At 39.6% G+C, this 10,893-nt stretch overlaps 1 protein-coding gene across 2 annotated transcripts in view; it reads right to left on the bottom strand.

The window, feature by feature from the left end:
- Positions 1-66: 66 nt before the first annotated feature.
- Positions 67-10,893, bottom strand: part of Erp44 (endoplasmic reticulum protein 44) — an 88,664-nt gene continuing 77,837 nt past the window's right edge. For both annotated transcript variants that reach the window (XM_003470727.5, XM_063224625.1), the window contains 2 exons: positions 5,884-5,986; positions 67-4,017 (listed from right to left, as the gene is read on the bottom strand). In XM_003470727.5, the coding sequence (XP_003470775.3) occupies positions 3,916-4,017; positions 5,884-5,986 (205 nt within the window). In that variant the 3' untranslated portion in view covers positions 67-3,915. The remainder of the gene's footprint in view (positions 4,018-5,883; positions 5,987-10,893) is intronic.

Here is a 10,893-nt window from a genome sequence, read left to right as displayed (position 1 = left end):
TAGATTCTAAGTAAAATGATACTATTTATGACATAATGAATTAGTACAAAGTCTCAAATATAGAAATATTTTATAAATATAGTTTTATTACTTGGAAATACATACAAAAATTCAAACACAGCTAAAAAAACAGTTACTAAGCAGAGGTCCTATTCAACCTGTTTTAATGAACACATAAGTCAGGTATATCAGCATTTAACAACTTAAGTCCTGAAACAACTTAATGTCTTCAGGGTCTTTAAATACTGGTTTTGAAAACTAGTAATACTTTGTTCTTTTTACACCTATTTAAATCTCCCCCCTCCCCCAATACAGACTACCAATATTTCAGTTTGGTTCATGAGGTTTTTAGAAAAATAGCAAAAGCCATTAATTATTTTGAAAATTGGAACACTATTTGCCCATTTCCAGTCTTATCACCTTATAGTCATGGTTCTCCAAGAATTGTTAACACAAAGCATTTACAACTGCTAGTAGCTCCACAGCATACAGAAATATAGGCATTAAAACAATGTGGCAATTTTTTTCCTTCTCGCTCTTTATTTAATTTTTGCCCAGCCAGACTATCTCTGTTAAATAAAGAAGTGAATATTCAGCTTTTTCTGATTGTCAGTCCATTTCACTACTTTACTTTTCATCTTGAGAATTTTCTACAAATTTAAGCTCATTCTCAGCTCTACTATTGCAAACACTTTTGTATTTTAGGGACTTCTTTGGAGCTTTTCTCCACCAGCTTCCCACTTTCACCCATGACACCTGACAAGCTGGTTTCATCAGGGAGTTCCCTGAGGCACTCCAAGTCCCTACTTTGTCTTTTTTTCTGGGCTCATTTGAGTTTTAAAACTTTATAGTGTTATCTAAAGACAGTTTTTACTTTTTTTAATGGTCCCTCTCTCAGGACTGGGAACGATTTTGAAAGACTAGAACAGGGAGCTGGCAGAGAAGCTCCTGGGGTGGCTTCTGCTGCTCATGTCTACTCTCCAGAAACCTTCTGTCCTCTTACCACAGCTGAGCAGCCCAGGGCCCTGGGAAGATCAGGTAAACTGAAGCAACTTCCACGGGAATACTCTCGGGGAGGCCTACACTGAGAGCTGCTTCCACAGCGCTCTTTAAGCAGGGATCCCTCCTGCTGGGCTCCGCACTGGGACTGTGACCCACAACACACAGGTGAAGAAGCCCTTGGCTCCGCAGTCAGGGCCTGGTGTGAGCAGCTCCACCTTTTTCTCTAACCTTTCTCATTTCTTCCCACTCTCCAATGTACTAATCCTCCCCCAAGAATTTATTTTCGCTGGCATGGTGCTGCACATGGTAATCCCAGCACTGTGGAGGCTGAGGCAGAAGGGTGTGAGTTCAAGGCCAGCCTGAACTGCACAGTGAGACCCTGTCTCACGAAGAAGAAAAACTCTGTTTTCGCTACCACACTTGGCTATTCTGCATCTTTGCTCAGATTATCCCTACACCCAGGTCCCTTGAAGAACACTAATTCCTTTTCTTAACACTCAGCATAAAATCCACTCCTCCATGAAATCTTTGGAATTTGGTGCTTTTGATGCCAGCCACATTCACCTCTGTCTTCTATAACCACATCTGTAACACCTGTAACACACCAGCAGCCTGACCAGACTGAGCAGCTCTCAGGCGCAAATCCTGCCTTCTTCACCTCTGTAACCCATTATAGATGGCACCAAGAAGCCTTCCTTGAATAAAAGTCTACCAGAATCTGCTTCCCCATAACTCCCTGGAATCACAGTTGTCTCTGGGACCCACACAAACACTGCCGGCCCTTCCAATGCCAGACTACTCGGAGACCCGAGTCTGCTCTAAGCAAGACAGCCTGAACACAGCATTTTACAACCTCTTCTCCCACGCTCTAGTTTCGTGGAATGCACTTGAGCTTGTTAAGGACTTTTTATAAAACCAGGCATCAAACCCTGATGAGTGCCGAATAGCTTCAGGGGATATAAAAATCACCCAAGGTCACTTTGCTTTTCATTCATTCAGTAAACGTTTGATGAAGACTAAGTGTCCAGAAACTCTAGGTACTACAGATACAGACAAAAACCTCAGTATCCTGCCCTCAATGGCTTCAAAGTCTAGAGAAGACAATGAAACTGGTGGGGCTGGAGCCCAAAGTCCAACATACGAACACTACTAATCCACTCTCAAATCCACTCTTTATACAACTACTGTACCATCTTAGATCACACTGAACATGAGGCCTTTTCCAAAATAACTACACTTAATCCAGCTCTCTGAGACCTCGTACTTGAGCAGTATCTTTATTTTTTCAAACTTAATTACAAGCTCACAAGTGTATCCCAGCTGGCTGATGTGCTGCTGCACTTGGTTTTGGCTTAGTTTTCTGAATACTTGTTTTCCCTGTAACCCTCGCAGATTTGGTCCATTCTCTGACTTGAGGATCATAACTCTGACTTTATTCAAGTTACTGAATAAAAGCAAAAAAGGAACAGAACTAAGGCCCAAAAGCTCTGTCCTATTTTTCTGATCATAATCTGATACAATACTCTAACATGCCCCTCATCACCTTAACATTGATTATTCTGAATGAAACCATGGAAACTATGGATAAACCATGCAAAACTAAGAACTGTATCTTTAAAAATAACAATTATTAAATATCCATTATAAATATTCATTTTATTTTAAAAGTATTGGAAGATGTTACATATATTACATATAATGGCACAAGTCAACCTTTTAAGCTTAAAAATAATCTTTCCCAAACTGGGATTGATTTATACCCCAAGTATAAAATGACCCTTTGCCTATAGCACCAACCCAGACCCAGAGGAAAGCCAATTTTGAAGCTGTCTGTCCTCGGGCATTGGGATTCCTGATATGACACTGAGGGTCCTCTCCCTCTGGTTTTAGTCCCTGGCAGTACTGAGGCCTTGCCCTGGGACTGTGGGACTGTATACTGCAGGCCTGGGAAATATTAGGGAATCTACAGTGGAGCAGGTCCTCTACCAATGGAAAAATTAAATATGTATGTTCTTTAATGTCTTTGCTTTTGATCTATACAACTATAACAACACTACAAGACAGAAGGACATTTAGAATTATTGAAATACAATTTCTCTGCTTGTTTTTCTTCTTGGAAATTGAAGTCTTATGATAGGAGAAGCCTTAAAAGTTATCTAGTTCAATACTAGTAACCTACTCTGCCAGGATCTCTACTTCCCAGATTTAGGTATAATTCGCTCAAGGTTCTAAATGCCATCCATATGCCACTTTCTTAGACAAACACATAGAAACTTAATAATACTTTTCATTTCTTTTCCTTAATTCATAAGGGCAATTTCTGCCAAATGTTCTGGCTTATGGCTCTCCTCCTCTTCATAGTATGTTTAAGTTACACATTAAGAATCCAAAAAATACCACTATGGAGTTTTCATAAGCAATATCCAACCAATCAGTAAAACACAGTACACAGTGTGAAAATTTTAATTTATTCCCTTCCCAAGTATCCTTAGCTTTCAGAAATATGATAATGAAAATACCAACAGAACTGATCATAGGAAAAGAAAAGCAAGAAAACACATACTACACAAGAGACATCCCTAAGTCCTCCCTGCCCTGGTAGTGCAAGTTCACGCTAAGTTCTGGCAATGGCACCTTTCACTTGAGTTATAGAAATTTTACAGGACAGATTCAAAGCAAAGACAGGCCTCTGGTTTTTATTTCTCTTTTTTAACCCTACCAGATTTTTAAAAGAGGCTATGTTAAATGACAATGCATTTTCAGTCAGGGGGAGAAAAAAATTAAAAACCCAAAACTTCTTTCTGTTTATTCAAAATAAAAATACACATAGAATTATGAAAATATAGGTTTACTATTTCCACCACGGAAGTTGATGCTGCTGTTGAAAGGCTTGCAAACTGTTTTCCAAAGTTTTTAAAGCTCATCTCGATCTCTCAATAAAGTGTACCTATATTCACTGGGCGCTAGTTTCTGGAAGGAGCTCTCCGGAGGACTGCTTGCTACATCTTGGGTTTGCTATAAAAGAAAGAATAAAACATTTTTGTACCAATGTACTTTATGGAGTTGTAGCATTTTAATAGAGTCTAAGTGAATGACAGTTGCCTCCCAATCATTTGCTTATTAATGAATATAGAGAACAACTGTGTGCTAAAGCGCTAAATCTGCAGTCTTCCTTTGTCCTGTCAAATGGCACCCCACACTCCTCTGGGCACCCCACACTCTGCCGACCCTGGCCTGCTGCAGTCTGCCGAGCTTTTGTGGGAGGAAACGTAGCCCGGGCACAGGAAGCTTCGCTGGTGGCCGGGGAGATGGCAGTTCCCTGCCATGGCCCGGACTCCTCTCACTAACCACTGCTAAGAGAATGAAAGCGCTTACTCTCTAGACACAGAACTTATTTATCAGCTACATGGGTACCACAAATTATTAAAAGTTAGGTGAAATAAGGAGAAAAAAATACTGAAAAAAATTCTGTAGTATGTACTCATACCCCACCTTAGACAGAAATACACAGCCAATTTGCAACAGCGATTTCCAAGAATTCGGAGAAGGTAGCATCTCCACACTGGCACTACACATAACGCACTGTCACACACGGCACCCGAGCACACGCCCGTAAAACAGAAAGTACAGTGTCTGCAAACACCACAGAGCGTGACTTGTTCCACTGCCCCACTACCCTTCCAATGGTGTGCTCTGATAGAATTCAGATTAACTAAGCTAAAATTATATTACAAACATGTACAGTATTCGGTGTCCACTGGGTATTAATACACAAAGACGAATAAATACAAACAGTTCACTGTCTAAGGAGAACCTGAAACAAATCAGGGTAACGCAACAGTGGTAAAACTACAACTTTCCCTAATCTGATAACCTAATCTGATAACCATACTAACCATGCCTTTTCTGTACAAGTACCACTAGGTTATTGCCTAGAACAAATCTGCCTCCTTCTATAGTTGCTTAATTACCAAAGAGTAATCTGATGTCTTTTTCCAAGAAAAAATCATGTCAGAAGATTCTAAAAAGAACTGTTGACTCTAAACGTAATCTGATTCTTCAATAAGGTAAAGGAACACTCAGTTTTTAATTAGTAGCTTCTCTGGGAAAAATAGTGAATTTAAATTTAGACATATAAAATAAGCAGAATTTAGAATATGTTATCTTCCTACTTATTTTCACTATAATAGACATTATGTAAATCCTAACACATCAAAATGCAAATTTAGGGCTGTTTAGTAAAACTGGGACACAGAAATTACTTATAATAGAAGTTACAAAGTAGAAATAATAAAATTCCCCACTTTAAAAATATATTTTTTCGCATAAGGATTTATATACATATATATTTAACATATTTAATTGGAATTTATACATATAAATAAATGAAAATATAAAATTTCGATAAACAGGTGTCAAACAGTTGAAATGTCAACTAGAAAAAGCTACTTAAATCTTAAATTCTGAACATCAACAAGACCATGTTCTCGAAGGCGCTCAGAATTGCTGAACAAGAACAGTGACTTTCCTTGCAGTGAGGTCAATCTTCCTGCCTGCTGCCTGCCCCGCTGGTTTCCTCCTCCTGCTTCCCACCTCCTACTTCTTCCTGAAGACACCTGAACTTAACCCTTAACAACCATGTCTCACAAAAGTCATACTCAGAGCACCTTCGATAATTAAGTTACTATGTTGTCTGCAACTTCTATGAAGGCCTGAAATTTTACACAGTAATTTTAAACAGCGTAATTATGTTTTAGAGTTTGTTCATAATTTCTTTACAAAGCAATTTAAGAGCTAAGCCCAAGCCTTTGTAGGAGCTTCAAATCTTCTTTGAGGCTAACAGCAAAAGAAAAAGCCGAGTTCCCACAAGATGAGTCCTACCTCTCCTGGGGCTGTATCAGTTGGGTCAGGTCCATGATGGAATTCTCTGTGGAGTTTTCCAGAATGTAAGTCAAATACAAACTGCTTCAGTTTTCCAGGAACTCTAAAGCCAAAATCAAATAAAATTTTAGCTTAAACTGCTAAAATGGACTTTTATCAACATCATGATTTTAAAAACTTTAAAATTTTACCTACAAAATAAAAGGCAGTAAGAAGCAGGGAGACAAAGCTTCCTTAAAGGGGAAGAAGATCAGGACACAGAGGCGGAAGGCAGGAGGGAAAGGACAGGGATGAAGAGGTAACTACATGTGTTGTGTCCTGCTCCAGTGCCACCAGGGACATAAACATTATGTACTGCAAACTCAAACCCGCCCCCAAAGGAAGAGGATCAAGAGGTGGAGGGGGAGGGGGGAATAAAAAAGGAAAGGAGCATTTGTTGTAGGCATGTGCCAGTTCCCTTGAGGCACTGCACCCCTGCATTATACTGAGCTAAGCAGGCTTTCTTTTCTGTGATTATTTCCTTGAGTTGTATCCAATAAAATAGGATCACTGTGTTAAAGAATAAAAATGTTTGACAAAGCATGAGCAACTGTACCTACAGAACTCCAACCACGTTTTGCTGTATTTTGGGTTTTTTAGTTTTGTTTTTTGAGACAGTCTCGCTGTGTAGTCCAGGCTGGCCTGAACTTGCTTGGTAGCCAAGGGTGACCTTGAACTTGTGGCGATCCTCCTGCCTCAGCCTTCCAAATGCTGGGATTACAGGCATTGCACTACCACACTCGGCTTGTATTTTTAAATTTAAAAATTTTTTTTTGCTAATTTGACAAGTAAAAGATACCAGCATTTTAATTTACATTTCTTCAGAAATTAGACATTTTCTTTTCATTGGTTGTTTAAATCTGTATTTCTGCTCAGGTGAATTTTCTGCCTTCTATTAAGACGAGGAACATTTGAAATTCATTATTTTAAATAAAAACTTTTTTATATCAACAGTAAGAATTTGAATGTTGGGCTACACACACATTTTAATTCCTTGAGTTGAAAAGACTTTTTCAGTCATTTACTAGCAGCAAACAATAGCTAGCTTGTGTTAGTATCACTAGCTGCTACTTCTTTTTCCTTCCCTGAAGTCCTGAAGAGCTGTTTCTTGCCTTCGATAACTCACACTGAGATGCGCCAACCAATACCCGCGTTGTACATCCATTGAGGCTCCCCACTAGCTCCAAAGCAAGAGGCCAGCAGGTGCCCAATGCAGTTTACAGATGCAAAGGACTGCCAGGCAGCTGTATTGACGGGATGCCTCTGAAAGGTTCTCTAGGCTTGAAATAACTGCACATGCAGCAGAGATAAACATTGAGATCAATTTAAATTTAATCTGACATCATTTACTGTCACCCACAGCAAAGTGCTGAAATACCTGTCCAATCCATAGATCTGCAAAAGGTCTCTATCTGGGGCCTTGCTAGCTTGTTGAATAAGGTCCAAAGACTATCACAAGTAACACAGTAAGGACCACGGCTGCTAGTCAAGAAATAACTTAAGAATGATTAAATCTTCCATGTGACAGATTTACAGAGAACACTCAAGATAATTTTTTCCCCTAATTTGACTTTCCAAACTGTTGCCAACAGATGACAGCAGACAAAGAACTGCTAGTAAAACGCAAAGGCAAGGAACAAGAGGTTGAAACTGAACTGATGTGGTAGAAAAAGCGATTACTAAAGAGTCCTTATCTAGCATGCAGCCAGAAATGACCTATCATTGAGTAGGCACAATCGGAGAGTCAACAGTGAATAAACAGACATGGCAAACATAATCATCTACACAGCCATTGGAACAGGATGTTAACCCTGTGTCACTGTACTAGGGTAAACGTTTCGGTTTTTACAGGGTCTTAGAACAGAGCCTGCCTTGAGTCTCAGAGAAGACTTGGGATTTTGACGTTTAGCAACACTGGAATTGTTACGACTTCGGTGATTCTTAGAGCTGGACTAAATGCATTTTGCATAATGAAATGGGCATAAGCCTTATGGGGTTCAGAAGTGGCATGTTATGGTTTAGACATAAAATGTCTCCCAAAGTCTCATGTGTTAGAAGTTGGAGGTCAGGTGGCTCCCTGAGGGCATGACCTGAAAGCCTGTGTTCCTTGCCCTGGTTCCTCCATTTTCTTTGCTTCCTGGTTGCCCTGGCCAGTAGCTGTCCTCCAGCAGCCCCTTCCTCTGTGCCAGTCATGCTATGGGGCGAACCAGCTTTGCACAGGAGCCAAGATAAACCTCTAAGTTACAGATGTCTGCTATCTTGTCCCAGATACAGAAATGTGCTTAATAAAACAGTTGTCCCATGATTAGGCCTAAGAGTTTTCTGGCTTTACATTTTACACTTACGTCTGTGGCCAATTCTAAGTTAATTTTACATAGTATGAAAACTGTTTTTGGTAGGAAGATACTCGGCTGGATCATTTGCTTAGAGACTACCTTACGCCATTAAACTGTCTTCACGTAGTTTATAAAGTATGTTCCCATACTGTGTCTATTTCTATCTAATCTTTCTACAATTCTATGTACCTATTCTTTTATCACCAGTGTGTGGAGGGTCCCCCACTCATCTTTTTGGAAATAGCTATTATAACAGGTATGAGGGGCCTCTCACTTGTGGTTCCAATTTCCCTTTCTCTGGTGATTTGCACTGAGCATGTTTTCATGCATCACTGACTACTTGCATTCTCCTGAGAATGCTCACTCAGCTCCTTTGCCCATTTTTAAATCAGACTGTTTTCTTGAATTGAGTTCCTTATAGGAACTCAATCTACTGGATCCTAACCACTTACCAGGTACGGTTCCGCAAACACTCTACCTAATTCCAGAGACCACTAACAGCCCGGCTCGACACACCTGCCACAGAGTAACCACCGCTGCCACAGACTGGCCCTTCATCCTGTTAATGGCTGATGTAATCTGACTTATCTTTTTGCTTTTCTTGTCTGTACGTTTGAGGGTCATAGCCAAAAACACTGCTGCCCAGATCAACATTGTGGAACTTACACCTACACTTTCTTCAAGCAGTTTTATAGTCGCGGGTCCCATGGTCAAATCTTTTTTCCATTTTGAGTTAAAGTTTGTAGATGGCGGAAGACGAGGGCTTAATTTCACTCTGCTTGTGGATATCTAGTTTCCCCTACTTTCCTCAGCACTATACTCAGAACAGACTACCCTTCCCTTCTTGTGCGTTCTGACCACCTTTGGTGAAATCTGGTGACTATAAATGAGTGGTACAAACTTCTGTTCCACTGATTTATGACTATTTTCATTCTGGGGGCTCTATTCTGTTCCGCTCACTTATGACTGTTTTTATATTATTACCAAATTGTTTGATTACTACTGCTCTGTAGTTTTTGTTGTTATTTTGTTTTGTTGGTGCTGAGGATTGAACTCAGTATCTCTGCACTGAGCTACATTGTGGCCCTTTAGTTTCTACCTTGAGTAGAGTCTTGCTTTATTGTAAATCATCAGCCAAGGTTCAACCTGTACTCCTCTTACCTTGCTCCCCAGAGTGCTAGCACTGCAGGTGATCTACCATGCACAGATGTTCTGCAGTGCATTCTGAGATCAGACACTATAGTGTCTCTGGCTTTGGTCCTCCGTTCAAAACCATTTTGGCTATTCAGGGGCTTTTATTTCATACAAATTTTAGGACTGTTTTTTCTATTTCTCTGAAAAACATCATTGGAATTTTGAAAGGAATTGGACAGAGTCTATCCATCTTTTTTTTTTGGTACCAGGGATTGAACTCACAATCTCGCGCTTGCAAGGCAGGTGCTTACACTACTGAGCTAAATCCTCGGCTCAATGCGTCATTTTTGGAAGCATACACAACTTAGCAACATTAATTTTTCCAATTTATGATTATTGGTTATCTTTCCATTTCACTGTGTGTTCATTGATTTCTCTTATCAATGTTTCTGCCTTTCCATTTCCTCAAACTTATTTCTAAATTATTTTTTATGTGTAACTCATGTAAATGGAATTGTTAGAAGTATTTCACATTTTAGAGTTATTCAGACTTTGGCATATTTACATAGACTCCATCAACTAAGCATCCCTAATTCTAAAATCCAAAATTTGAAATGGTCTGAAATCTGAAACTGAGCATCATTTTGGCACTCAAAGTGTCAGATTTGGAAGCATTTCAGATTTGAATTTTTGGATAAGGATTATCAACCTGTAAGCGCGTACCATCTGCAATGAGGGACGTTTTACTTCCTTTCTGATTTGGATGTTTTTTCTTTCTTTCTCTTGCCTGTATTCCCTGGCTAGGATTTTTAGGCCTATATAGAATAGAGTGGCAAGAGTGGGTATCCTTGTCTTCTTCTACTGTTGAAAGAAAAGCTCTCCTCTCTTTCATGTCGGACACTATCTTTCCTATGGGCTAGTTATATACAATCTTAGGTTTACTCTTTGTACGCCTACTTGAGTTTTTATCAGAAAAGGATAGTGAACTGGTGAACGCCTTTTCTTCATCTAATGAAGTGATCTTGTTTCTTTTTGTCTTTCATCCTGCTAATGTAGCATATCAGAGATAGATTTCCCCCCACGATACATGAATCTTCTAACCCCCAATTAAATTCAGTTTGCTAATATTCCATTGAGGATTTTTGGTATGTTTATGAAGAACACTGGTTTGTATCTCCTCCCTCTCCCCCTCCTCCTGCGGTTCCTCTTCCTCCTTTTCCTCCTACAGTATTCCTTCTTCTTATAGTATCCCCTGGTTTCAGGATACTGCTGGCCTTGTAAAAGATGCGTTGACAAGTTTCTCCTCCAGGACTGAGATTAGTTCTTCTTAAAACATTTGATATACTCCAGCAGTTAAGCCAACAAGTCCTGGGCATTTTTTTAATGGGCAACATTTATGACTTTACTTGTTATTAGTCCATTTTGATATTCTATTTGTTCATGACTTAGTACTGATAGGCTGAATGTGCCTTAAATGAATGTACCCATTTCTTTTAGGTTA

Source organism: Cavia porcellus, unplaced genomic scaffold (genome assembly GCF_034190915.1).
Source record: "Cavia porcellus strain 051 isolate PalLab524CR breed Dunkin Hartley unplaced genomic scaffold, mCavPor4.1 scaffold_1, whole genome shotgun sequence".
Lineage (NCBI taxonomy): Eukaryota > Metazoa > Chordata > Mammalia > Rodentia > Caviidae > Cavia > Cavia porcellus.
Note: the sequence above shows the minus strand (reverse complement) of the source record. Positions and strands in the feature narration are given on the sequence as shown.